The sequence below is a fragment of the Brettanomyces nanus genome, chromosome 1, assembly GCF_011074865.1.
Source record: "Brettanomyces nanus chromosome 1, complete sequence".
Classification (NCBI taxonomy): Eukaryota; Fungi; Ascomycota; class Pichiomycetes; order Pichiales; family Pichiaceae; genus Brettanomyces; species Brettanomyces nanus.
The window spans coordinates 3186166-3212570 of NC_052374.1; the positions used below are offsets into that span (position 1 = coordinate 3186166).

General features: G+C 41.8%; 14 protein-coding genes across 14 annotated transcripts; 9 read left to right on the forward strand and 5 right to left on the reverse strand.

Moving 5' to 3' along the window:
- Positions 1-428: 428 nt before the first annotated feature.
- Positions 429-3253, forward strand: FOA43_001487 (uncharacterized protein; the record flags this gene model as incomplete). Its single annotated transcript, XM_038921800.1, has 3 exons — positions 429-839; positions 1177-1198; positions 1836-3253. The coding sequence occupies 3 exons, from the start codon at positions 429-431 to the stop codon at positions 3251-3253; spliced, it is 1851 nt and encodes a 616-aa protein (XP_038777728.1).
- Positions 3254-3506: 253 nt separating this feature from the next.
- GCD11 (eukaryotic translation initiation factor 2 subunit gamma) lies at positions 3507-5084 on the forward strand (the record flags this gene model as incomplete). The annotated part of the gene is made up of 1 exon (XM_038921801.1): positions 3507-5084. One exon carries the CDS (start codon positions 3507-3509, stop codon positions 5082-5084), a length of 1578 nt encoding a protein of 525 aa, XP_038777729.1.
- Positions 5085-5140: 56 nt separating this feature from the next.
- Positions 5141-7074, reverse strand: FOA43_001489 (uncharacterized protein; the record flags this gene model as incomplete). Its single annotated transcript, XM_038921802.1, has 2 exons — positions 5141-6958; positions 7066-7074. The coding sequence occupies 2 exons, from the start codon at positions 7072-7074 to the stop codon at positions 5141-5143; spliced, it is 1827 nt and encodes a 608-aa protein (XP_038777730.1).
- Positions 7075-7539: 465 nt separating this feature from the next.
- On the reverse strand, positions 7540-7962 carry MGR2 (subunit of TIM23 translocase complex; the record flags this gene model as incomplete). The annotated part of the gene is made up of 2 exons (XM_038921803.1): positions 7540-7821; positions 7879-7962. The coding sequence occupies 2 exons, from the start codon at positions 7960-7962 to the stop codon at positions 7540-7542; spliced, it is 366 nt and encodes a 121-aa protein (XP_038777731.1).
- Positions 7963-8208: 246 nt separating this feature from the next.
- On the reverse strand, positions 8209-10158 carry FOA43_001491 (uncharacterized protein; the record flags this gene model as incomplete). The annotated part of the gene is made up of 1 exon (XM_038921804.1): positions 8209-10158. The coding sequence occupies one exon, from the start codon at positions 10156-10158 to the stop codon at positions 8209-8211; it is 1950 nt and encodes a 649-aa protein (XP_038777732.1).
- A 696-nt stretch (positions 10159-10854) lies between these two features.
- Positions 10855-11565, forward strand: FOA43_001492 (uncharacterized protein; the record flags this gene model as incomplete). Its single annotated transcript, XM_038921805.1, has 1 exon — positions 10855-11565. One exon carries the CDS (start codon positions 10855-10857, stop codon positions 11563-11565), a length of 711 nt encoding a protein of 236 aa, XP_038777733.1.
- A 46-nt stretch (positions 11566-11611) lies between these two features.
- FOA43_001493 (uncharacterized protein) lies at positions 11612-15013 on the reverse strand (the record flags this gene model as incomplete). Its single annotated transcript, XM_038921806.1, has 1 exon — positions 11612-15013. The coding sequence occupies one exon, from the start codon at positions 15011-15013 to the stop codon at positions 11612-11614; it is 3402 nt and encodes a 1133-aa protein (XP_038777734.1).
- Positions 15014-15302: 289 nt separating this feature from the next.
- VMA4 (V-ATPase V1 sector subunit E) lies at positions 15303-15995 on the forward strand (the record flags this gene model as incomplete). Its single annotated transcript, XM_038921807.1, has 1 exon — positions 15303-15995. The coding sequence occupies one exon, from the start codon at positions 15303-15305 to the stop codon at positions 15993-15995; it is 693 nt and encodes a 230-aa protein (XP_038777735.1).
- Positions 15996-16275: 280 nt separating this feature from the next.
- FOA43_001495 (uncharacterized protein) lies at positions 16276-17612 on the forward strand (the record flags this gene model as incomplete). The annotated part of the gene is made up of 2 exons (XM_038921808.1): positions 16276-16284; positions 16386-17612. 2 exons carry the CDS (start codon positions 16276-16278, stop codon positions 17610-17612), a joined length of 1236 nt encoding a protein of 411 aa, XP_038777736.1.
- A 241-nt stretch (positions 17613-17853) lies between these two features.
- Positions 17854-19869, forward strand: FOA43_001496 (uncharacterized protein; the record flags this gene model as incomplete). The annotated part of the gene is given in 2 exon segments (XM_038921809.1): positions 17854-17858; positions 17877-19869. The coding sequence occupies 2 exon segments, from the start codon at positions 17854-17856 to the stop codon at positions 19867-19869; spliced, it is 1998 nt and encodes a 665-aa protein (XP_038777737.1).
- A 198-nt stretch (positions 19870-20067) lies between these two features.
- FOA43_001497 (uncharacterized protein) lies at positions 20068-22298 on the forward strand (the record flags this gene model as incomplete). The annotated part of the gene is made up of 3 exons (XM_038921810.1): positions 20068-21196; positions 21329-21349; positions 21421-22298. 3 exons carry the CDS (start codon positions 20068-20070, stop codon positions 22296-22298), a joined length of 2028 nt encoding a protein of 675 aa, XP_038777738.1.
- Positions 22299-22738: 440 nt separating this feature from the next.
- On the forward strand, positions 22739-23890 carry FOA43_001498 (uncharacterized protein; the record flags this gene model as incomplete). Its single annotated transcript, XM_038921811.1, has 1 exon — positions 22739-23890. The coding sequence occupies one exon, from the start codon at positions 22739-22741 to the stop codon at positions 23888-23890; it is 1152 nt and encodes a 383-aa protein (XP_038777739.1).
- Positions 23891-24027: 137 nt separating this feature from the next.
- RPS23A (40S ribosomal protein S23-A) lies at positions 24028-24465 on the reverse strand (the record flags this gene model as incomplete). The annotated part of the gene is made up of 1 exon (XM_038921812.1): positions 24028-24465. The coding sequence occupies one exon, from the start codon at positions 24463-24465 to the stop codon at positions 24028-24030; it is 438 nt and encodes a 145-aa protein (XP_038777740.1).
- A 470-nt stretch (positions 24466-24935) lies between these two features.
- Positions 24936-26285, forward strand: FOA43_001500 (uncharacterized protein; the record flags this gene model as incomplete). Its single annotated transcript, XM_038921813.1, has 1 exon — positions 24936-26285. One exon carries the CDS (start codon positions 24936-24938, stop codon positions 26283-26285), a length of 1350 nt encoding a protein of 449 aa, XP_038777741.1.
- Between the last annotated feature and the right edge of the window lie 120 nt (positions 26286-26405).

The window sequence follows — 26405 nt, forward strand, 5'->3', positions numbered from 1 at the left end:
TAAAGCCAAGAACTGAAAAAGAAAAAAAAATTCGAGTGAAAAATAGGGCCCATCTCTAAAAGGATATGAGATGAGGTGAGTTCAGGGGGAATGACCCGACCCAGAGCTAAAAGTAAGAACCACTAGAAAGTGAGATTGTAAGTATGCATATTAGGATTACGGTCTCTTGGCCGCGTTATCATGGTCTTCGAAGTAAAGCTCTCAAGTTGTTGAACTCACCTGATTAGTTCTAATCACTATAACGGAGATACAGTAAGGAGGCCAAGAAATTTCTCGGATTTAGTTATTCATTTTTTTTTCTCTTGTTCCATCTACAACTGTTTTCATCGTGTCAAAGACGTTATTAATTCAAAAAATCCAGGGCACTCAACTGTGGAAGCAACATAAAGGTTTGGTTCACACTGTAATTACGCTGACATTCTTTCCGTATGATTTCTTCAGGTAAGACCGAGAATCTTTCCAAGGATAAGGATAGTAAAGAGAAGCTTTCTAAAGTGACAGATGATCAAGGTAAATCGAATACATCTAGCGAAAGCTCATCCAGTGGATCTGTATCAGGGAATAATCCGCAGGATGCATCACGAAGTGCATCGAGTGGTGTGTCAGATGGACCAGCAAGGGTCAAGAGACCCAAGAAAATAGCGTGTACTGAGTGTCGCCAGCAGAAAGCCCGATGCGATGCATCTGAAAAGGTACCTGGTCCGTGCACCCGGTGTGCCAGGAGAGGGATTCAGTGTGTGCTCAACTCAGACTACAAGCGAACTTTCAAAAGGGTGCAAATTGCTCAGATGGAGAGAGATTATGAGATGATGAAGCGCAGGCTGCAGTACACTCCAACGGTAGGCATGCCCCTGCCAGGGGTGGTACCGCCAAATGTTCCTCGACTTTCGATGGCGGGAGTATCTCCCCTCACCACCACAGCCGTACCTTCCTCCTCCTCAGTCCTACGGTTCCGGGCTGATGTACACACAGCAGAGTCAGATAATATCACCCGCTCCTCCTTCACCTTTTTCGGCACAACAAACTTACACCTCATATGCTCGTACTACTCCTTCGAGTAATGCTTCAACGCCAGAGTCTGTATCCCAACAGCCGTCTCACCACTCGTATCGTCACGTACTTCCACGCCCCTCAAAACGACAACAAAAGAACACCTCTTTTTCTCCATTATCACAGTCCAATGTTTTGAGTACCGCGAGTACGTCATGGCCCCCACGGGGGGTAGCTACTTCATCTCTTCCCTTGGCTCCTTTGGTTGCTTCGTCTCCTTTAGTTCCTTCGGTTCCCATGGATCCTACAGCTTCTGCAGTTACTACTCCAACAGTGCATAGTTATATGGCACTTCCAGTCAAGTCTACGTTGGTCTCATCTTCACGCTCTCTCGGCGATGTATTTCTTTCTTCAGCCCAAATCACTGCACTTTTCCATTATTTCGTCCAGTTCTACCATCCAATGCTTCCAGTTGTCGACGTTACTCGCGGAGTTGACCGTATTTATCGCCTTTGTCCGATTTTATTTTGGACAATCATGTTCACAGCACTCCGTGGCTTTGAATCTCCTCTTATCAATCGTGAGGAAGCTCATAGACTCTACTTTGCTCTCTCCCCCCATTCTTAAATCTGCCCTAGCAGAACTTTCTATTGCTCCCATTACTCGGTATACCCCTTCAGAGCTTGACGAGCCGGTGCTCAATGTTTGCAGCGTATTCACTGTGCAAGCTTTTTTATTATATACGTTCTGGCCTCCAGTCACGTCATCTGTTAGCGCTGACTCTTCTTGGTATTCCATAGGTATAGCTCTGTTTCAAGCCATTCGTATCGGATTGCATTTACCAGGCCATTCTGCGGACGGTTTGAGAACCAACAATCCTTCGCTTCTTTCTGAACAGGTGAGAACATGGATCGCCTGCAATGTGGTATCTCAAATTATCGCCACGGCATTTGGATTTCCCAGCCTAAACAGACTTGATTTGCCCGGTAACATGGATACCAATGGGCTACAACTTCCTAAGGAGCTTAAACAGATGTTTGCCATTCAGAGGTTTGAATCTCAAGCGGCTCAGACTCTTAATAGCAATTCATTTGATCCGCTGATGCTTGTTGGAGCCCAGGAAAGATTTCCCTTACTCAGACTCTTGGAGACCGAATTGGATCAATTAGAAATGCGATTGAACACTAAAGGGGATGATGGCCAAATGGACAGTGGCTCCTTGGATGATTTTAGACTGCTCTCTTTACTTGCTGCCAAATTGCACTTACTAACGTACTACTTTTTGGACACTGATAAGGTTCCAGGCTACGATCTCAAAAAGGGCCTTTTTAAAGCATACGACGCTGCTGTCCAATATATCGCGCATTTTAGAGAATCACAGAAGAGAAACCCGTTATTCGCCAAGAATTCACCTTCAGTTTATACTCTGACAATTTGGCAGGCAGCATGTATTGTGGCCAGACTTATTCATTCTCCTTACATGTCTCTGCTGGATGTCTCGGATGGTCGCAAAATCTATCTGGATGCAGTTTATTTGGCTCATCATGCTTCTGTTATCAAGCATGATATGCCTTATAGAGCTTCTGGGATTATGAGGTCGATGTGGGCTTTATTCAAGACCCTCTGCGAGCAAAACTCCATATCCCCCAATGTAATAGTGAGATCTAGGATGAGTGCCAGTGTGTTTTTCGACTCTTTGTGGATTGTCAGGCAGAAATGTGGAATGGTTAAACTTAGGCCTGAACGTGTAGAAGATCAGGTGATAGCTTCCGATGGAAACGATGATGATGATGAGGACGACGACGACGATGAAGAAGAAGACGGAAAAGGAAATAAAAGTGCCGATAAGAGGAAAGTTAGGATGCAGAGATCGCTTTCAAGCACGCTACACCCGGAATCTGATGCCCGTAAGATTATTAGTACGATTCCACTAGACCCACAGCCGATTTCTCTTAGTGATAGAGGTGAAAGTGGAAGTAGCTCACATAGCTCGCCATTTATTTATAGATCTCCTAGAGAGAAGAGGCGGTTGGTAGACGGAAGTAATAACGAGGCGAGTGGAGTGTCTGAAGTAACGACTCCTATTTCAAATATTCAAAAAAGCAGGTTGCAGAATAGTGAGAGCACTGATAATACCAAGACAGAAGAGGAAACGCCGGTATTCTCACTAGATTCATGGGATCTTGCGAAGGATATTGATTCGGAACTGTTGTTCAAGGATATTGACAATGTGATGAACAATTTCGGATTTCATGCGGAATGAACTGATGGTATATATGTATAATAGTAATGAATCCCTCAAACCGATCGTTAGAATAGGCTTAGATAATTGCTTAGATAAGGTCATCCTGGGCCCCTTTTCCCGGTCTGGCTCTCGCTGGCGCTCTCATATTTTTCTTTTCTTCACTTGGGCCAAAAAAAATTTTCCAGGCTTAGATGAAGCAATTGAGGAAAAACAAAGGGTTGAGGTTAGTTAGGTACTTGGTTCTGGTGAACATTAGATCGATAGAAACGCAATGCCTACTGAAATCAAAGACGCAGTTCCAGATCTGATAATTGGATCTGGGTCCGAAGAAAAAAATGATGAATCGAATAAGGAGCAGGGTATTCTAAATGAGGAAGACAGTTCATTCAAACCGGCCAAGAAAGTGACTTTTGCCGATGATAACAAATTATTTGAAGAGGAGGCCGAGAAGGAGAAACGGAAGAAGGAATTTGAGGAAGGAGGAGGACTTCCAGAGCAACCTGACCACCCAGATTTTGCCAAATTCACACCTCTTTCTCCTGAGATCATTAACCGTCAAGCCACAATTAACATTGGTACCATTGGTCATGTGGCCCACGGTAAATCTACTGTGGTCAAGGCCATTTCGGGAGTTCAAACAGTCAGATTTAAAAATGAATTAGAGAGAAATATTACCATTAAACTTGGTTATGCCAACGCTAAGATCTACAAATGTGATAATCCAGAGTGTCCAGAACCTGACTGTTACCATTCTTACAAATCTGACAAAGAGATTCATCCAAAGTGCGAAAGACCTGGCTGCGATGGAAGATACAACTTGATTCGTCATGTTTCATTTGTTGACTGTCCTGGTCACGATATCTTGATGAGTACGATGCTTTCTGGTGCTGCAGTGATGGACGCTGCGTTGTTGTTGATTGCAGGTAATGAACCATGCCCACAGCCGCAGACGTCCGAACATTTGGCTGCTATAGAAATTATGAAGTTAAAGCACGTGGTTATCCTTCAAAACAAGGTTGATTTGATGAAGAAGGAAGCTGCTTTGGAGCATGAGAAGTCCATTCTTAAGTTTATTAAGGGTACCATTGCTGATGGTGCACCGATCATCCCGATTTCGGCCCAGTTGAAGTATAATATTGACGCAGTTGACATGTGCATGGTGAAGAATATTCCAGTTCCATTGAGAGATTTCTCTGCCCAACCAAGACTGATGGTGATTCGTTCGTTCGATGTGAATAAGCCAGGTTCTGATATTGATGAGTTGAAGGGAGGTGTTGCTGGTGGTTCTATTCTTACCGGTGTGTTCAAGATTGGTGATGAAATCGAGATTAGACCGGGTATTGTCACCAAAGATGACAGTGGAAAGATTCAGTGTAAGGCTATTTTCTCTCACATCGTGTCACTCTTTGCTGAGAACAATGACTTAAAGTTTGCCGTTCCTGGTGGCTTGATTGGTGTGGGTACTAAAATTGATCCTACTCTATGTAGAGCAGATAGATTGGTGGGACAGGTTGTTGGTGCCAAGGGTAGCTTGCCTTCGGTGTTCACGGATATCGAGATTAACTACTTCCTTTTAAGAAGATTACTTGGTGTGAAAACTGATGGACCGAGACAGGCCAAGGTCCGTAAGTTAGAAGTGGACGATGTTCTAATGGTGAATATCGGTTCTACTGCTACTGGAGCCAGAGTGGTGGCTGTTAAGGCAGATATGGCCCGGTTAACTCTCACCTCTCCTGCTTGTACTGAGATCAACGAAAAGATAGCATTGTCTAGACGTATTGAGAAGCACTTCCGTTTGATTGGTTGGGCCACCATTAAGAAGGGTACTACGATTGATCCTGTCAATTAGGTGTTTAATGAAGAAACAAATATAAGTTGTAATTAATCCTGTACTGTACTCCATTTTCACTTCTCCTCTAGTGCGTTGGCGGACTCTTTGAACTTAGACGAATTGAGGAACTTTGGCAACGAATCCTGCTCCATCATGCTATACACCTGTTTCCTGACCTTCGAATAATGCTTCATAATTTGTTTGAGAGTCTGCAGTGTTGGTTCAGTCAAATAATCAGAAGGAGATAGCTCGGCGGGCTTTAAGATGGCTTGCCGTCCTTTAATAGTGATTGCTGGTGGTGGACCCGTCGAGGAACCTGAAGATGGTGGTTCTGGAGGCCTGTTCTCTGATTTATCGTCACCTAATTCATGCATCCAATTGCACTGAACACTCTGTTCCGGGTTGTTGGAATTGACTATCTTCTGGATACTGCTTCTCAATTTTGAGTCAATATTCAAATCATTAATCGCTCCATCTATCAAGTAGGAGCTGTAGATTGTATAAACTCTAGACAAGCATTCCTTCGAAAGTCTGTCAATAGCAGTTCTGATTGTTAGTCGTCTTCTTTGAACTGTAGTAGGAGACAAAGTGTTGGCAATGTCCTGATCTGCTTTCATTTTCTCTGCCTTCCTCATTCTTACCATTTTACGAAGAAGTTGGAACTTCGTCTGGAACTCAGAGATTGCTTCATATGCATCCAAATTTTCACTGCAGTAGGTTTGGCAAAGGTGTTGCCTGAAGAGATACTTCAGTGCTGGATCATGAAGAACCGCTTTCAAAGGCACTCGAATCACATTGCTCTCACCACATTGTGATATTCCGGGGTTTAGATATCTGTCGTCTTCTTCTTCCTCTTGCTCACTCTCGCTTCCTCCTTTTCTTCCCAAAGGCATCGAAATCAGACTGATATCTTCACTACTTTCCCCGTTACCATCATTCCCCCATTTGGAAATCTGTTCTCCTTTCTCACTAAGCATATATAGATCATGACGAGAATCAGAAACATTGCCTCTCTGTGGATTGGCAGAAATCCTTTCCATTAGTCCCAGTTTGGCAAACGAGTCTCCAACTCCAATGGCTTCCTCTCTATACATTAGATCTGTACAGTCCATGAGATATTGCAACATAGCCTTTCCAGAAAAGCAGTAATTAATGGGCTTGTCGTGACCTTCCACTATCTTATCCTTAAATAGACGAATCCCTCTATTCGACACATAGTACTGAACGTGAGAATCCGAGTCCGGATTGGCAAAGTATCTATGAAAGAAAGGATATTTCTTGCTGGTTGTGGTCTCTTCTTTCTTAGAAGAACCTATAGATCCTTGTGGAGTAACTAAATTACCACCAAATGATGCAGCAGATGATCCCTTCCTCAGAAACTCAAAAAACGTGTCCCTATGCTTATCCTCTCTACCGTTTCCAGTCACATAATCATAAGCATAGACCGGAAAAGCACCCAATTGGCTTACGGTATTATTCTCCACAATTCTTCTAATGGTGTTTTCTGGGACTTCATCCGGTGGGTTCTTCGGAGACCAAAAATTCATTCTAGGACCCATCATCTGAATAAAGAGTAACTTATCCCAATAACTATTGTGGAGGATTCGATCAGTCATGGGATTTCTTTCAAAGCAGATGAGATCCATGGTATTTAAATTTGAATTAAGGATATCTGGAATCCTATCTGGAGATGATAGAAGTCCCAATTTCTCACAGAATCTCTGTAGAATAGCTACACCTTTTGGTGTAGGTTGTAGTACTTCATTATCTCCTGTAATAGCATTTTTTGTTCTTTCGTCAGGAAAATGAAGGAGCTTCGCCTTGACAAATAATGTCAGTATGTGGGGTGCAGTAGTTTCTAAAATCTCATGAGTAATACTGGTGGTCAAAGTCTGGTGACTGATTTCTATTGACATATGTTTCAGGGTCTGCAAGGCTTTCTGAACAGAGAAGGTATAAGGATATCGCTTTTTAAAGGTAATATGCAGGACTCCAGAACCGGAACCATTTCCGCTCTTTCCATTACCATCCTCTTTTAAATCCAGGCAGTACAATAATGAAGAATAGATATCTTTCAAATCGGACAAGCAAATTTTTCCCGCAGGATTTTTAGTTAAAGTCCTTTTAATTACCTTTTTGGGAATTGAGGGAGCTTTCGACTGACTAAAGGATGCGAGAAGGGCTTTGTCCTGCTTCTCAGAAGACATCGATAAGCAAACTTGGCAAAACTAGCTTTGTTCAAATCATCGTACTGAGATAACAGAGCATATTTATATGTGGACTAGAAACAAGGCTAAGTGAAGTTTCAGAATATGAAATGTGAAACATGAGGATGCCCGCGATCACAGAATCTCGACCGGGTGATCAAAATTTTCTTGGGGGTACTCTGATGCTCACCAACTACAACCTACTAATAGATCTAATAAGTTACATTGGCTTTTATACAAGATGTTGTGCCAACTCTTCGTTGCAGTCAGTTTCTTTTCATTCTCTCCATATTTATCATGTGCCTGGCCATCAAATTAGCTTTCAACTCGGCCAAATTCTCTGGTTTCTGACCTGCACCCAAAATCAATCCTGCATTAGCCAACTCGGAATCAGATCTAATGACCGAACCAATCGACATGAACATACCGAAGGCAGCTGCAGAACCCAGAACGTATTGGCCCATTGTTTGCATCACTCCGTTTGGTGCACCGTTTTTCAGAATTGCGTAACCACCGAATAAAAATCCAGTCACCACACCGACAGCACCCTAAAATAGAAAGTTAGTAATTAAGCAATTGTAAGTAGTCCTCTCTAGAATACTTACACCCATGGCCAAACCCATTTTGAACTTTTGCCAATTGGAAGATTGTTGGTAGCCAGCACTTTGCATATTTGGAGGAGGAACCATTATTTATTGAGTGTGTTCAGTAATCAGTACTAAATGTCACAAGTATCGCCTTCTTGGATGTTTTTTTCAGTGTGTTTGATGACTGCAATGTGATGGTCGGTGGACAAAAAAGCGCTGAAAAAATGCACCACTAAGAAGTTCATCGTTCGATTGTCGCGTCGATTTGGCGTCAATTTGGCGTCAAGTTTACCTACTGTTTTTTACCCGTATTGTATTGATGCTATGTAGAAACGTTCTTGTGATAGTTCACTGCCACATTCCGTTTGTATTCCCGTTTTGTGAAACCCGAGGCCCCATAATTCCAGAAGAATTCAGAGAGCTTCGTCTGTTCGGGAGATCATGTGGACCCTGTGGAACCTGTAAACCGTGTGGAACCTGTAGACTCTGTGGACCCTGAAAGCTTTGTGATCTCTGTGATGCGAAGTTAAAGCCATCACCCTGGCTATTGAACTGTACTTGAGGCTGAAAACTCTGCATTAACTGGCCCTGTATGGATTGTAATTGAGGTTTGAGATTGTCGCTAGAGTTCATATAAGGTAGCTGAGGCATCCGCACCGACTGTGGAATCTGTGGTGCTCCGTTGACGGTAGATATGAATTGTTGTCTTTGTTGTGCGTTGAGTAATGGTTTCGGAGGTAGTGAGGGAGACGATGGACGCCGTAATTGAGGTTGTGGAACTGACAAACTGACTGGTTGAGGCGGAGACGACATTCTTCTTGGAGGAGGAGGAGGTGGAGGTGATAGTCTAGTACTAACAGAGGGCCTTGTGGAGGGCCTAATGGAAGGCCTTATGGAGGGGCTTATAAACGGCTCTGTATCATTTTTTCCTGTTAATGCCGATTCCAAAAACTGATAAGCTCGATCTGTGCCCGGTAAAAGCTGTTCGGGTTGTGAAAATTGCGGCGTAACTCTAGTGCGCATCGATTTCGAGACACTACCGGTCAGATTAGGTGCCAAAGGCTGCATAATAGGTACCGAGCCATCACCCGCATCAACTGCAATGCTCGGAACAGTTGCTGAAACTCCTCCAATCAACATACTATCTACCTTCACATTTCTGAATCGGTCAATGGACTTTTCCATCTCCTTTAGATCTTCATCATCCACACTGCTCGAGTTGAGATCATCCTTCTGCTTTTGAAGCCTCTTTAATAGCGTTTCCATTGGCAATTGGTAGTTCATAGAGTTATTCTCAGTTCTATCTGTCTGTTCATCAGCGATTATTGCCGCTCCCTGTCTCCTTTCATACTGAGGTGCCGGCTGGCATATAACCTCATCACTAAACTTCACTTTCTTACTCAAATGATGCTTTTTCTTGCCGTGATAACTGTCATAACTGATCACCGGAAGAGATGGTCTCTCTCCGGTCAATATAAATTGAGTAAACGAGTCCAAATCCAACTTGGAATCATATTCCTTGCTTTGCTCTCCAGTCTCCTCGTTGCCATTATTGCCCCTGCTATCGTTATCAATATCATCATCCTCTTCATCACCCTGCCTCTTACGTGCCATAATAGACACTGGCTTAGGAACACCGCACGCCTCTCTAATCATTGATCGTACAATTGGATCTCCATTTAAAGCGTGAGCCAATAGTCTGAGTAAAGCAAAAAACCGACCAATGCTCAACGACGACGCCCATCTTGCAAACATAACCCGTAGAGAGCTTCGGACATCTTCGTCGATGCCAAAGTTACTAAGAAATTGAAACACATCATCCACCGTAACGCTCTTGCTACCTTTACTCTTCCTTTTCCTGCTTTCAATATAATCGTACCACCTTAAATATGTCTTCACCTCCTGTCTAGATAACTGATGTGCTGCAAGCGAAAGTGGAATGCCGTCATCAATGCTGTCCTGTGGCTCATTCAACGTTGTCTGAACGTTTCCATTGATTATATCACCATTACTGTCTTCTCCTCCTCGTCGCCCGTCTTCGTTTACTGCTGTACTTGACAGAATACTTGGTATGCCATTGGCTGTCTGCTGATTTGAGTGTAATATTGCTATGCTATCGTCACTATGAAAAGCCCTGTCGGTCCGAGACAACCTGAGTTTGTTGAATAGATCATTGAGAGCAGTACTCTTGTCCTGGTTCTGCCCTATGCCATTTGCCTGCTTGCTGTTTTCTATAACACCTGTATTTTCATTCAGTCCAGGAATTTTATACCAGTCGAATTGGGGGTTGTCTGACATGATCGAAAGATTCCCTAGTTGTGCAAACGTGCTGTTTCAATGTCTTTCCTGTAGAGAAGAGCAATGTACGGCTTGTCAATATTTCAAAAAGCGAGAGAGTCTGGAACGAAACGGCTTTCATGAATGGTGTACGGATGTGTATGATTTTGATTCCCACAGTTGTCGATCAGATACCTGGATGAGCTTTAGATGGAGTAGTAATAAGGTAAGCACAGCAAGGCAATACAATACAATTTACGGTTCTCCGAGAAGTTTGTCTCTTCCTTCTTCTTCTATTAGTTGCCCTTTTAGGAGGTCTCAGATTTGATACCCCCTCATGACAAAAACTTGGTAATGTGATCCTAGATCATTTTGACCACTTAGCCTGGCGCAGAAGGTATTATACGAGTAATATATAAAGTAGGTATTTGTTCTTACCTTCAAGAAGTCATTATTGTATTGTTCAGATAGTCTTTTTGACACCTTCATTTTTCAGCAACTTCTTTTTTAGGAATATTACCTGGATAAATCCATACTGTATAGTTCATCCGTTGTATCTTGATAGCAGCTGAATTTCAGTTCTTCTATTTACCTGAATGATGAATCCCTTTTTGGTATTATCCTCTTTTGGCATTACTAGGAGATTTAAGAATTTGAACTATTGGTTGGCCTTAGCTATTTTTTTCCTCACCAATAGTCGTACCTATTCTTTTCATTATGACTCCTCCAATAAAGCAAAAGAACTTATTTGGACAGAATTTCGATGATAATGAGAGTGATAGTGATAATGACAGAAGAAATGATCAGCGTCAGTATATGAAAAGAGCTCAGAGAAGAGTGGAGTCCGCTGAGAAAGATCTGGCTACTGAAGATACCTCGGTATATTCATACGACGAGGTGTATGATCAAATAAGCAGTAGCAACAAAAGTAGGCGAACTGGGAGCTCCCAGAAATCTTCCAGGTACATTGAAGGTCTACGTAATGCCAAGAAAGAGAGAGAGTTAGAGAAATTACGACGGATCGAAGATAAGATAAAGCAAAGTCAGCAGAAGGTAATCACGGATGAATCGTTGAGAAGCAAAGAAGCGTTTGTGACGGAGTCGTATAAGAAGTACAAGGATAAGTTGAACAAAAAAGTGGCAGAGATGAACGAGGAGGTGCGCACGGTACCGGAAATCACGTTTGAAAGAACTCTATTGGACATGTACGGAACTGAGAAGGAAAACAGTAAAGGTGAAAACAAAAACAGCCACGAGCCACCGCTTGTGCCGAAAGCTGCTCAGTCTTGTGCGCTTGGCGGTGGCTTGAATGTGAGGAAGAAACCTTCCCTGCTCAACGCCAAACTCGTCAAATTTCTCGTTTCCAGGATCACACCGGAAGAACTCGAGGCCTACAAGCAACGCTATTTGCTTCGCAAGCGATCGTGATATACTACTATACATTGAGGGTATAATTACATGTTCATATAATAATTTAGCGTCTGCGGTTGGCTCTCTGCTTCCCGTAGCCAATGAAAGGTACGTTCATCATCTCCATCATCTCATTCATTCCAATTCCAAGTCCGCTCATTGGTGGCATGGATCCAATGGCCATATCCACGTCTAATTGCTCGAACCTTGAATCTATTACTTTCGTACCAGTCTCCTTATCCTTCTTCATCTTCTTGTAAAATTTCTGACTCTTTGACACGTCCAGATTTCTAAGATATTTGTTTTTGAATTTCTTGAACTCCTTCTCATTGGTAGCAATCTGCATGGCAATATAAAGACTTCTGGTACCGGAATCCATGTTCTTATCAAGCTCTTCCACCGGTTTCGTTGTCTGTTTCACGGGAATATTTGAGAGGTCCGGATCTTCCACGGAATTTAGCATCTCCATCACCTCAGGCTTTTTCAATAACTCATAGATGTCCAAAGACTCCCCGTGCAAGATTGGCTTTTCATTCGATGGCGTGATGCAATCCATGTTGACCTCTTTCCGGATAACGTGGTCGAAATCGACGGAAGAAAAGAACGCACAGCCCTGTGGAACATCGTCGATGCCGACCTGATGGCAAAACATTCCTCTAGTCCATAGATTCGCAATTTGCAGTAAAATCCCAAGCCTATATCTATCTTCCCACTTAGCTATATATCGAATCTCATCATGAACAGTGAGGCATAAACGAGCAGGAATCTTATAGATTCTGCTGAGATATTCAACAGACACCAACATCAAATGAAGGTAGTCTACTCCTGACGACTGAATGGCCCAATTAAGACGTGAGGGAAGAAACGTATTGGAGTTTAAGTTCTTACGCTGTAAAGCTGCAGTGATGCCAGCACTAAGAACTGGAGTTTTAGGATCGTCCTGTTCGGCAATCCTCTCCAATCTATTGAAAACGACAGATTCTGAACCACCATACCAGATTCTTTGACCCTTCAAGACGTTACTCTTTCCCTTAGTCGATGCGTATAGTTTACGGGCTGTTATCACGGCTTCGCTGTCACTCAAACTTGGATTGAATTTTTTCAATAATGTTGTTGCAAATTCGGCGCCGGCGCCGTAGATGCGACCATAATTGAAGATCTTAGCTTGACTACGAGAGATCCCTAGAATCTTGGCGGTTTTTGAATGCAAGTCAGTGCCAAGTCCCTTATTTCCTTCAAGAGTCATCCATCCTAGTGCAGTTCCTCCGTGAATTTTGAAAACGGAATCCCCCATCAATGAGGCTATCCATAACTCTTCACTATCAACATCAGCACCAACAAAGCAATACCCTTTGGGAGCTTTCACCATGGCTTTCAATTCCGAACCTAGACGTGTCTCTTTAGCGTTGGATGCAGTAAGCCACGTTTTTTCCACTGCTCGACGAGTAATTGTACCCATGGATATAACCTGTGGAATAATGGCACCCATAGGTTCACAACCTGGCTTACCAGCTATTTCTGTCACTCCTTCATCGTCAAAAATGACAAATTGATTCATGATTCTTTCTCTAGAACTAACCCAGTAGCTATTGGCTACAGCCAACTGTAGCGCATCTTTAGCCACTTGAAATTCTGACGAGAGAACTCCTCTCTCGAAATGCCTTAAGAAAGGCTTCGACATAAGACTTGTGGTTCTTGAGTGTGGTCCCGATTCATGAGGAACCTTGAAAAGGCTCTTGGCCTCAAAAAGTGTCTCTAGCTCTGCTTGCAATTTAGGCTCCTCCGGTAAAATCCTTTCAGGATCTACGTACAAGTAGTTCTTCTTTTTGAATGATTCAACTTCATTATGGTCGACAACAAAGCACCATCCTTTAGAATCAGTCCAAAATACTGGCTTACCTTCCCAGGAGAGCCTTAGGAGAAGGGGAGCAATACGCGATCGAGTCGTCAAGCTCATTTCTCCCTTAAGAACTAGCTTCTTGAACCATTCTGGATATCCAGGAAGCTTCTGACTTTTATAAGGACGACCGGATTTGGTGAGCTTAGCCTGTTTAATCATCCAATCAAGTTGAGATAGCCAAGGATCGGATTCCCACGGTTTCTCGTCTGCTCTATCTTTCAAACCAACCACTTCACGACATAGCTGCTTTAACTTTTCCTCAATCTTCCGGAAACTTTCCTGATACTTGTCCTCACAACGTTTAATATAATCGTTCCACTCTCTTGTCGTGGGTAGAAAACTCTGGTTGATATGCCTAAGGGCAGCAAAACTCACATCATGGGGGATAATCCGCCGAAATTCTGGGAAAACTTTAACAAACACTTGAAAAGTGGCATCCACATCACCACCACAATAGTTCATCAACTTCTGGAAATCACGGCGAATATCTTCAATATCTATGGTGGAAAACTCATCCCTGATGTCTTTATTCATCTTAATGCCACAATGAAGGTTTGCCACATGCTTTAAACTATTTAAACTGCTCATCTTCAGCCAGGGATCATCAACAAGTGATACATCTTCAGGCGTGTCTTTTTCAAGAACAGGATTATCTAACATCTGCTTCAATTCTCCGTCTTTGATGGTACTTCTAATACGCTCAAGACTTGTTTCTGTTAAGTCTTGCTCCTGCTTTTTCTTGTATTTCATCCAAGTATTTCGTTGCCGTGAACACATACCGCTGACAGCAATATGAAGAGACATCGTATCCAAATAAAAAGCCTTTGTTCCATCTAAGCGATATTCGTCAAGAACACGAGCTCTATCGTAGGACACGTTGTGACCCACAATGATCTTTTCTCTATTGACCACATCCAACGGAATTAAATGACCATCGATTTTGTCGCTATCTTTGGTTAAATAAGGAGAACACCAGCCATACCACGCTTTGGGAGACATACAAGTGGCCAAGATCGGATATTGAGACACTTTATACATCACTTCCACATCGAATACAAGTTCATCTTCTAGAGGATATTGGACGGATTCCGGCGCTTTACCAGGAGCATAACGAGTCCAGCCACTCTTAAAAAGCCACTTGCTGGTAGGTTTCTTAGGAGGAGAAGCTCCAACATTGCGTAATATATCCACCTGTTGTAAATATTTGCTACAACTGTAACGGCCCAACCTTTGGAAATGCTCATCAAGATCCTTTCCCTGAAGTTTGGGCAACTTGAAGGTGATCGGAGGATTGGCAGAGCACTGTTTGCCTAATAATTCGTTATCTGTGAGATATTTGTGAGACAACTTTATTAAACGCTCTTGTTTGGCAGTTTTGCGAACACTTATCGGTGTTGACGGAAATATCTGGTTATGCATACCATCAGATAGTTTCTGGATACCGACTGGATTGATTCGTATAGGACCGAAAGTTTTGTCTGTCTGTGCCAACGCCTGTACACGAGAATGGGAGATATTTCTAAGCAAACAACAATTGATCGAGGACAACCCTCCAATTGATTTCATTTCGGGGAGCGTAGCCCGAAAGATCAGTGAATGTAGCATCAGAGTGGTGTGGTGGTACAGAAAGCGAATGAATGATAGAACAGCGTGACAACGAACAGTGTATTGGGCTTTAGGCTTTCTTTCTTCTCACTCCCTAATTTTTGGTATATCTCGCACAGCATAAGGAAGCAAATTGTGCGCGCCATTTATGCCGAGATATTTGCGATTCCATTTGATGCTGCCTTGTTCTTATATGGTTCAACCATAGGGCCTTCTTTAGAGGTTTGAACAATTCATCAAATACATAATTATGTCGTCTGCAAGAGCTCTGACGGACGATCAGGTGCAAGGAGAATTGAAGAAGATGGAAGCTTTTATTACCAAGGAAGCTGAGGAAAAAGCCAAAGAGATCAAGTTAAAGGCAGATGAGGAGTATGAGATTGAGAAGGCTTCGATTGTTCGTTCTGAAATGAATTCTATAGATTCTTCATATGAATCAAAATTTAAGAAATCGTCGTTGGCTCAACAGATTGCCAAGTCCACCATAGCTAACAAGACCAGATTGAAGATCTTAGCCACGAGAGAGCAATGCTTACAACAGATTTTCGATTATGCCGAAGAGCAATTGAAGCACTTCTCAAAGGATGCAACTGCTTACAAGAAATTGCTTGTAGGCCTTATTGAGGAAGGTTTACTTGACTTTATGGAACCAAAAGTGACTGTTAAAGTGAAGAAGTGTGACTTGACTGTTGCTAAAGAGGCATGTGCCGCTGCTACTGATAAATACATGACAGTCTCTGGAAGAGTTGTCGATGTTAAAGTGCTCGAAGATGATTTTCTTTCTGAAAAGCTCGCTGGAGGGGTGATTCTTGCTAATGGTACAGGAAAGATTGAAATTAACAATACTTTGGAAGAAAGGCTTCACCTACTTTCTGAGAAAGCCTTACCAGCTATTAGACTCGAGTTGTTTGGACCATCGACAACTAGAAAGTTCTTTAATTAGGTTTGACTCATTTTATCTTCACTTGTTAACTTATTCTTTAGGCAGAAATAGATGATTCAAGTTTTATTGATTAGTAGAGTCTTAAATTTCTCAATTATTTTTTTATCTTTATTCATTCTTCATTGTACCTATCTTCTTTCATCTTTCATCCTCTACATGTCGAAATTGGCACTATCAAGGCACTACCTTAGACTTCTGGGTACGCCTTGTAGTAGGGCTACTTCTATAAAGTTTTTTAGAGCCTTTCCTCTTACAAGGCAATGGTTCCAAAGAGACCTTCATGGAACTAGTCTGCGTGGTGACACTCCCAGTCTTCCAGAAATATCGAAAATCTTCAAACCCATCCTACCAGATCAAAGCACCATCAGTTGCACTATATTTGACGGCGAGGGAAACGTTGCAGCGGTTCAAAAGAAGTTCTCCAAGGCCGAGTTTCTTGGAGAAAATAAGCTATTTCCACGAGATCTCAGGAAGATCGATTCATCTAATATTGACGTGGCACCGATAATTGCTGTTCGAGAAGATTGCATACTAATTAACATGCTTCATATTAAAGCGCTCATTAAAGACAATGAAGTCATGATATTTGATACGTCCAACCCGGAATATGCTTCCAAGTTGAGTCTTTTCATGTATGATCTTGGGTCCAAGTTGCGAACCAAAGTGGTCCATGGAAATAACTTGGAGAATCCTGCCGCTTTTTATGCCAGCAATCCCAATCAGCCGTACGAATTCAGGGCCCTGGAATGCATCTTAGTGAACGTAATGGCAGTTTTGGAGGGTGAATTGCAGCATCACTCCAAAGTTTGCACTGGCATATTGGCACAATTGGACAAGGAGATTGATCGAGCAAAATTGAGAGACTTACTCGTTCACTCAAAGAGCTTGACTACTTTTTATCAGAAGTCTCTGTTGATTCGAAATGCCTTGGATGAGTTATTGGACAATGATGATGATCTTGAGAGTCTGTATCTTACTGAGAACAAGCATTGGATGAGTGGTTTTACAAGTAAGGGCCAATCGCATAGCAATAAAGCTTCTGATACTGATGGACAGTCTGTTAAGAAACCTCTCATAGCGTCCGAAGAGCAAGAAGTTGATACAGGAGAAGTTGAAATGTTACTAGAAGCATACTACAAGCAGTGCGATGAAATTGTTCAGCAGGCAGAGACTCTCATCAACAATATTAAATCGACTGAAGAAATAGTGAACATTATATTAGACGCCAATCGTAATTCACTCATGGTTTACGAGTTGAAGATATCAATTTATACGCTTGGATTTACCGTTGCTACCCTCCTGCCAGCATTTTATGGAATGAACTTGAAAAACTATACTGAAGAGTCCACTCTGGCATTTGTTGCCGTAGTGGCATTGAGTTGTCTTGCCGGAATGACCATAATAGTTTATGCCTTTAGAAAGCTACGGCTGGTGCAAAAAATGAGCACCGTGAGTCCAATACGAATGAATAAGCTGGATCAGAGAATAAAAATTAAATTGAAAAGACTGATGATGAACCGAAATGCTGCTACATACAATTCCAAGATGAGAGCTAAGAAAGAGCAACAGGATGTTGTATGGAGGTGGCTAGTTGGGGACAAATATCGCGGGAAATGATTGCTTGGTATTGAAGAGATAAATGTATTCTATAGAGGCTCGGTTCGGTATATAATTAGCATCTTGTACATAATGATTACATGCCATGAACTTAGACTATCATCACATAGTATAGCGAATTTCATAGAAAATCGCTATGCACTACTGTTTCACATTTTTTTTGATTTCAGTTTTGCCTGCCCCGTATATATCTCTTTGTAAGGCAGGGTTTCAGGACCCATTGTCAGCAAGCAGCACCGATATGACGTCGGACGAATCACACAGTCCGGGAATTCCCCTAGACTTCTTAGATGGTCGTATGCTTCAGTATCACTATGCCTCAGAGAGAACACTCAAATATATTCTATACGTCAAAGAGCTGATCCATTTGTGTCAGAAATCCAATACTATTCCGTGCTCGAAGTTTGTAACCTTACAAAGTGGCATTATCTTCAACGTTAACGACAACATCTACCGAAGGTCAGAGATCTTGCTAGGTGGCAGAAAGTTTAATGCCACTCAATCGATAGACCCGATGGCCAGCATCACGCCCATCAATTTTGACTGTCTTGATAACAACATTATAGGGTATGATCCTGAAGGTCAACAAAGACAAGGACACCAAATTACCTTACCCCAATTGAAGAGTAATTTGGATACGCTTAAGTTGTTGGAACTACTTCTTATCAACACGTTTGAGATTTATAAGGCGAAGCTTGAACAGGCAAAAGAAGAGAGAGGTTTAATCCGGATTCCTGAGCAGCAATTGATATGGAAAGAGATAGACGATAAATCTGTATATAGCTTTCCAGAACTTGAAGCGATAGAGTCTCTGAAGTATACATCACCTCCTTCCTCATTGCTTAACAGCGTTTCTCAGGATGCGATACGATCTTTTGCACGGATTAATGAACTAGGCTTTTTGGCCGCTATTATTTCGTTTGTTGGACCAGCATTGCAAGATCTTGAGGCAGAACTTGATCGGTTGAAAGCGATCAAAACTAGAGCCGATCTGGTCAGAACACTTCATTATTCTTTTCTCATGCATCGTTCCATGACCGTTCTTCTCAGGTTTGCAGATTTGTATGCTTTTGTACGTAGAAATGGCAAGCAGATCTATCTGAATCATGGTCGCTATCTTGCCAATTATGGACGTCTAGGTAACGAGCCTCTCAAGATAGCATTACAACGATGCGAGCACTTTTTCGTTAAACCCAAGATGAATGGGATGCTTTTGGCCACGATATCGAAATTTACACGACAGGGAAGTAATTTCCCATTGAAATACGAGTATCTGATGGAGTTTTATCAGGTTGGAAGTAGTATGCTTTCACTATTACAGAAGATGATTACTTGTTTGAAGACTATCCAATTACAGTGGACCAGTATAGTTTCGTCTAATCGTCAAGGAGATTTTGATAGGGATTTAATGAGGCAGAAGGTGAAAAAGAAAGTGATGGAGAGACGACAGGAAAGGGAGCTAATAAATGTACAGTCTTTGAAAGTTTCTAGGGAATCAAAAAAGATGCAGAAGCAACCAAATGTACCGACTGGACGCAGTGATCTTTCGCCATCATCTTCAATAATTCGTCGAAATATATCGACCACTCGCCCGAGACAGTCTCCAAAACCTTATTCAGGCGTCACTGCCGTAGCTAAGGCTGCTATCACAAAGACTCCCCCAACAGCACAGCAGAGATTACAGAAACACATAATGGAGGCAGCGCAGAATGGATCCATCTACGGCAAAAAATTGCAACCAAGAGGACATTCTAAGTATTCTGAAAGTCAAATGAAGGGAGTGTCGGTGGTACGGAGTCGTTCTGGCAGTGATTTGAGTCGAAGTTCGACTACAACTAATAATTCTGCAGCTTCTGCAGCATCTAATGCGTCTACAGTTTCTAACGCATCGGCAGTATCCGATATACCTGCCAGGGGAAATCTCACTGTATGCCATTCGCACATTAAGGAATATGACGATAAAGGAAAACTCAGCCGGAAAGTTCGATTCAAAGACGTTCCGGAATATACAAAGGAGGAAGATGCTCCTACACCCCTTCAAATGCAGAAACAACTTCGACAAAAATTCTCGAACTATAAGCCACAGTTCATCAACAGAACAAAGTACTTGAACTTACAGGAAGGGATGGTATTCAGACAGTTCCGTGGTGGTAACGGTGACGTGGATCGTTTACTAGGAGGAGATGATGAGTTTTCCATAAAGAATCTCAAAATTGGTGGAGAGGGCAGATTTTCGAAGCTATTCAAAAGATATTGAGAGACCAATGGAGCCGGTATTCGTTGGAATAATAGAAGTCCTAGAGCACTTTACACCTAGATATACCAAGATAGGTGCTTAATAGTTAATAATTTCTTCACCGCCTGAAAAAAAAAATTATGCTCATCATCAAAAAATTTTAAATCATTAGAAGTGTTGTTTTCTAGAGGGCACTCGTTACTCTTTCTACTAGTAAAAATGTCGATTGAAACAGCAAAAAGAACATTCTTGGAGCTTGCGACGGAAGACGATGAGTTATTTTTGAAGAAAAGGAAAATCAACGAGTCAGTACCGATCACCAAAAATGCTTCTATAATACAACAAAACAGTGCGAACAAAGTGGGTTTGGATGGACTTTCGCAGTGTTTTCGCAGAGTTAGAGCATCGCTTTATGTCTCCATTGCACCATGTTATGTGAACGATCCTATTTCGGGCATTAAGGTACAACATTTGGACCAGATGCTCATGACATACTCGTCTAGCTTGAAGGGTATTGTAATCTCGTACTTTCGGATCGTGCTGGGAGAAGAAAGTTTAATGAAGGATGAAATCACAGACCAAACAATAGCCCTAGGGAGATTTGGTAACGATACGCCATTTTCATTTGTGTGGTGCACGGTTGACTTTCTAATTTGGAGTCCTCAAGTGGGTGATGTGATAGATGGGTGGTGTTACATGCAATCGCAGTCGCACATCGGTCTTTTGATACACGATACATTCAATGCAACTATAAAGAAGTACTATATTCCAGCTAGTTGGAAGTTTGTGCCGAATCAGGCGGATGAATATAGGGAAGGAGGAATTGAAAGTGCAGATGCAGTTAATGACGTCGAACCTGATGAGTCTACTGGTGCCGGTGCCGGCACTGACGGTGTTACGGATACCGATCCTAGTGGTGCAAATTCCGCATCTGTATCATCGGTTCACTCTCAAGATAAGATATTTGGAAGATCTCTTGGTCAATGGACTGACGAGAATGGTATTCCTATAGAAGGAAAGCTGCAATTCCGTATCAAAGCACTACATCCATCCGGAAAGGTTATTTTTGTAGAAGGAACTCTACTAGATCCGAAATCCGAGAGAGATAGTCAGCCTGTAACTTTGAATCAGCACAAGAAGTTGGAGAAACCGGAGAGGATAGAACCTGAAAGTACTGAAGAACCTGAAAGTACTGAGGAACCTGAAAGCACTGAAGAACCTGAAAGCACTGAAGAACCTGAAAGTACTGAAGAGCCTGAAAGCACTCAAGCTGAAAAGAGGAATACAGATCAGAAGAGCGATACAGACAGTAAAGAGGGAGAAAGTAGCAGTGATAGTGATATCGATAGTGACGATAGTAGTGACAGTAGTAGTGACAGTAGTTCAGAATGATTATAATTAGAAATATGATATTACAGATCACAATATTCGACGCGACGAGCGACGATGTTGACTTTAGGGACGACTACACCTTTTACAGTGCAACCAGATGCATCCACGCGTAGATCAGATACTTATTATGCTGATTTGTGTACCCAATGACATCTCTATCTATAAACGAAATTTTGACAGAGCACCTGGGTTATCAACCCATAGCTATTATTGATGATATAATAAATGTGATTAATGAGATCATGTACAAATGCACGGAACAACTGGAAAGGGTATTGATAGAGAGAAAGAAGCGCGTAGAGGATGATAAGAAAAAGAAGCAAGAGGAGAAGATCAAGGCATCATTAGAAGCTGGAGAAGATGATGTGATAGTAAATGAGGATGTTACAGAATTAAACGATGGAGTAGTACAAGATAGTGAGGAAGATATACAGAAGGGTACAGCCAAACTGGAGAGTCTATTGGAGCATCTCATCAACAAGAACTATGATAAGTTTGAGGTTTACAGTATGAGGAATCTACTGACCATTCCGAATGATTTGGTGGAGGCAGGATATATCAAATTGAAACATCATGAAGGATTGATAGTGAATAGCGAGACATTGGATAGATCTAAACAGTTGGATTCAATATATGAAGATAAACTGAAAGAAATAGGGAGACAGTTTAAAACTAATAGACTACTAAATGAGATGGCAGTTCGAATTAGTATGAATTTGCGATTGTTGAAGAGGCTTTCAACGAGGTTACGAAAGATTGACTATGAGGATCAAGGTTCATCATTGGTTGAAAAATATAACTTGAAGCCGTTGAAAGAGACGTATAGATTTCTGGCTAACGAAATCAAGCAGAGTTATGAGCAAGTAGATAGGATCAAATTGAAACTTAAAGACGATAGACTAAAGGAGTTAGTCAGAGCAGGAGAAGAGGATGAGTTTTTGGATAAAAGATTGGGAATAGCAGAAAGTAGAACGAGGAAAGATGGAGCAACCAATACCGAAATGGATTACTATGTGGCGGTGTCAAAACTGGGTAAAATACTGAACGAACGTGGGTAAATGATCAATATACAGGGTTGTTATTATTGTTTATAAAGGTACGTAAGTAAATGACTTACATTGCCATCTTGGCAAAATGGATGGCAGTTGGGGTTAACCATAGACCAACCGCTAACAGAGCAGCGAGCTTCAAAGTAAGATCTGTCTGCTGTTCTTTGAGTCTTTTAGCGTCTTCTTCTGAGAATCCGGTATCCATATCGTAAGAAAATTTTGGTTGGGAAGAAAGAACGAAGAAGTGGAAAGGATGTGAGCTTAATGAATCAAGACGGTCATCGAACGGTCACTAAATTTTTCAAGAATCTTCCAGCAGAAAGTAATTAATGTAATTATGTAGGCCGATTTTATGCTGGTTTTCCTGCTTGCATTTCCTCAGAAAAACAAGGTTTCTGCGGATTAAGAGAAGCACAAAGTAAGTTGTTTCGTTGTCATTTAATAAGAGTATGTCTGATCAGGAAGAAAAAACGCAGCCCGAAGAGAACCAGGAAGTTGTAAAGAAAGAAGAGTCGGTTTTGGTTGAATCGTCAGCCGATTTGGAAGATGACGTTGCTAAACTAACGAAGCATAAACGGACACATTCAGAGAGTGGTGATGGTGTGGTTAAGAAGGCAGAAACAATAAATACAAAAGGCACAGATGAGCAAAGCGGTATTGAAGAAGATGTCGTTGATGTGAACGTAGAAGCAGATGATTATGCGGACGATAAAGAGAAGAAACAGGAGGCATTTGAAAGGAAGTTTGCGGCCATTATGAAAAACCCAAAGAAAAGGAAGAAGAACAATGATGTTGATCTAGAAGCCATGCAGGATGAAGCTATCAGTGATTTGAAGAATATGATGAAGGAAGCCGCCTATGAAGACATTGAATGTGTGAATAACAAGAAACCAGCCACTAATAAGTTGAAGTTATTACCCAAGGTTAAGCAAACGTTGCTAAAGTCGAACTTATACGACTCCATTTTGGATAACAATCTGCTTGAAGCAGTGAGAATATGGATGGAGCCACTTCCAGATGCTTCCTTACCATCATATGAGATTCAAAAGACTCTTCTGAAGGAGCTCACCAAATTACCTATAAAGACGATACATCTACGTGAGTCCGGGTTAGGAAAAGTGATGATTTTCTATCAGAAATCTGCAAAAGTGGATCCTACATTAAAGAGGACTGCAGATAAATTGATCAGTAACTGGACTAGGCCTATTATGGGTAGATCGGATAATTACAGAGCCAAGACTGTTCCCTCAGCATCGTTCAACCCTGAGAAATTCAGAGCCGAGCAAAGACTACACTCCGGTGCCGACACCGTTAAGAAGCTTCAGAAAAAAAGTCTCTATCAGGAGAGTGCTGATAGAAGAAAGAGAGCTGCAGCACCGGAAGCCAGAGCATCTGTGTATACTATTGCACCACAGGTTAGCTCAGAGGCTTTCCATGGCCACCATAAATCGAACGTTGCTGCTATGGGTATCGGATCGTCTCTGAGTAGAGACGAAAGATTCAAGAGATTGAACCAAAAGTTAACGCACATGTCGCAGAAGAAGGGTAACAGTAAAAAGGGTGGAGTGAGTATCGAAGGAAAAGGTGTTAACACTTTCTAACGTCTATACAAACAAACAAAAAATATAACTACACTCATTATTTCTTAGTTCTTATTACTGACGACACTTTAATATAATGTCTATATAGAAAAAGCTAAGCTTATATGCAGAACAAGCAACAGAGCTGATAAGCCCCTTCATGATCTTGGCTTTTCCTTCTTCTCTTTGTATAAGGCAATCAAAGACACACCGGCAACCTTAACAACCTTAAATCTGACACCGGGAAGATCACCCTTAGCTCTGCCTCTTCTACCGAAACCGGCAAGCAAAACTTCATCGTTCTCATCAACGTAGTTCAAACAACCATCGTTTGGAACGAATGCGGTAACCTTCTTACCATTCTTGACCAATTGCACTCTGACACACTTTCTGATAGCAGAGTTTGGCTGTTTGGATTCAACACCCAACTTCTCCAAAACGATACCCTTAGCGTGAGATGCACCGGAGAATGGAGAAGATTTGTAAGCGGTACCGAGTAATCTCGACTTATATAACGAGTCGGCCCATTTATTGGTTCTTCTCTTAGTTCTGAGCTTTCTAGCGGAGTTAAGTCCTCTTGGCTTTCCCTTACCCATCTTGAAATGCTTAGTTCTCTTTACCGAAAAAGAAGTAACACTATAAAGGAGACAAGACTACGAAGAAAAAATTGGGCACCAACTGATATAAAAAAAAAATGGATAAAAAGTTTCGCGGCCTGAAAAATTTTACAGGGGGCCGACCGCCATGGGATGGGCAGCCCTGGTGCTCCCGTAATAGGTAGGTTCAGAACCTTAAAGGCTAGCTGATCAAGGTCATGAACACTCTTTAGACAAAGAATACAGTACAAGAGACCGCATATTGAATACAGATCAATGTTGCACCCTCTAATTATTTTTCTAGGATGAATTTTAACAAAAATAGTGTATATCTTCAATTCATTTTATCCATCTCCACCATGAGGTGTGAGGTGTTTTAATCTGAATAATCTCACGTGACTCTTGGGGGTTTTTCAATGCTGGTTATCGCCAATCATACCTTATCTAAGGTTTTAGCAGAATAGACCCTAATGACACCTGATGAGTACGTACAAGATATAGTTGCACATTATCTAGAGCACCACTCATTTTCAAAGACCCTTGAAACCTTCGAAATCGAGGCCAATCGTAAGTTCAACACTGCCAGAGTCGAAGAGTCGCTTACCAGCATAGTCAATGATCGAGTCAACTTTAAAGAATTGAGGGATAATGCTGCTCTAAATGACAATGATGATGATTCTCCCGTCTACACTCCACAGCAGATTCAGCTCATCAATGATAGACTACTTCAGATTCCTATGTGGACTGTTGTCAAGCCTACCGATAAGCAAGAGCTAGATATACTTAAAGATTCGTTGGTGATCTACTCACGCTACGATCGCATCAAGGTGGATGGTGCTGATTTCAATGTTGGAATTTTCACTACTAGCGGTCTCTCGTTGTGCATATATGACTTGGATGCAAATACTCTTCTTATGTCTAACTCTGGTCTTCACCCTAGTAATCCTATTAAGGCTGTTCTCTGTGTGCCGGACACTGATATCGTGCTGATGTGTGGAATGGAAGGATCTTTAACGGTGGGCCGTTTGGTCAAAGATAGAGATGGACTCGCGTTGGTCAAGTTAGTTGAAGGTATCAAATTACACAAACGATTAATTACATCCATTGATTATATTTCCTTCTCAAAGAACATGGGATACCTCTGTTCTGTTGGCTGGGACTCTAAATTTGTTGTGCACAAAGTTCAACTGAATGAGGATAATCCTGCTATTATCAAATTAGATGAGAAATCACTCAGAACTAAAGCTACCTGTCTATTAACTATGACTGACCGGGAATCTGGACTACCAGTTATTTTAGTAGGATCCACGGATAGCTCTATGATCTCTATGTTTATCATCTCGAATTCCGAGAAATTGGTAGAGGTGGCCAAACTTTCGTTGAATGATTCGGAGTTTTCCAGTCATTCTTTCCAGCCGATGACCCTAGCACAGGTAGGTACTAACTTGGTGTCTGTTGGTACAGATCATGTTCCATATCTCCGGGTAATTACTATCATGATTCCGTCAATAAGAGGGGTATTGAAGCAGAATCTCCCCATTATTCGTAACATTATAGTATCAAATTTAAACTCAATGACCCCACAAAATAAGTACTCTTCTCCAATTCTGTTGAATCGGCCAGACGATAAGCAGGGTATTTGGATCTTGGGTGATGATGGAACTATCAGGGGTTTTGATTTAAGTACAGGTAAGGTGGTAGAGACATTAAAGACCCATAAAGGAAGGATTAAAACTGCCTTTGTTGGTACAAATAGTAAACACCAAGAGATTATAGTGTCTACTGGAGCAATGGACCGGACCATTGCACTTTGGAAGTGAAGAGGTTCTGGTGACCTATAAAATGATTTAAGAGTTTTTTCACTGTTCTATTTCCTAATAGGGTAATACAGGATTCTGATGTTTCTTGATCTATTTGAATCTATATATTCTGACCAGTTC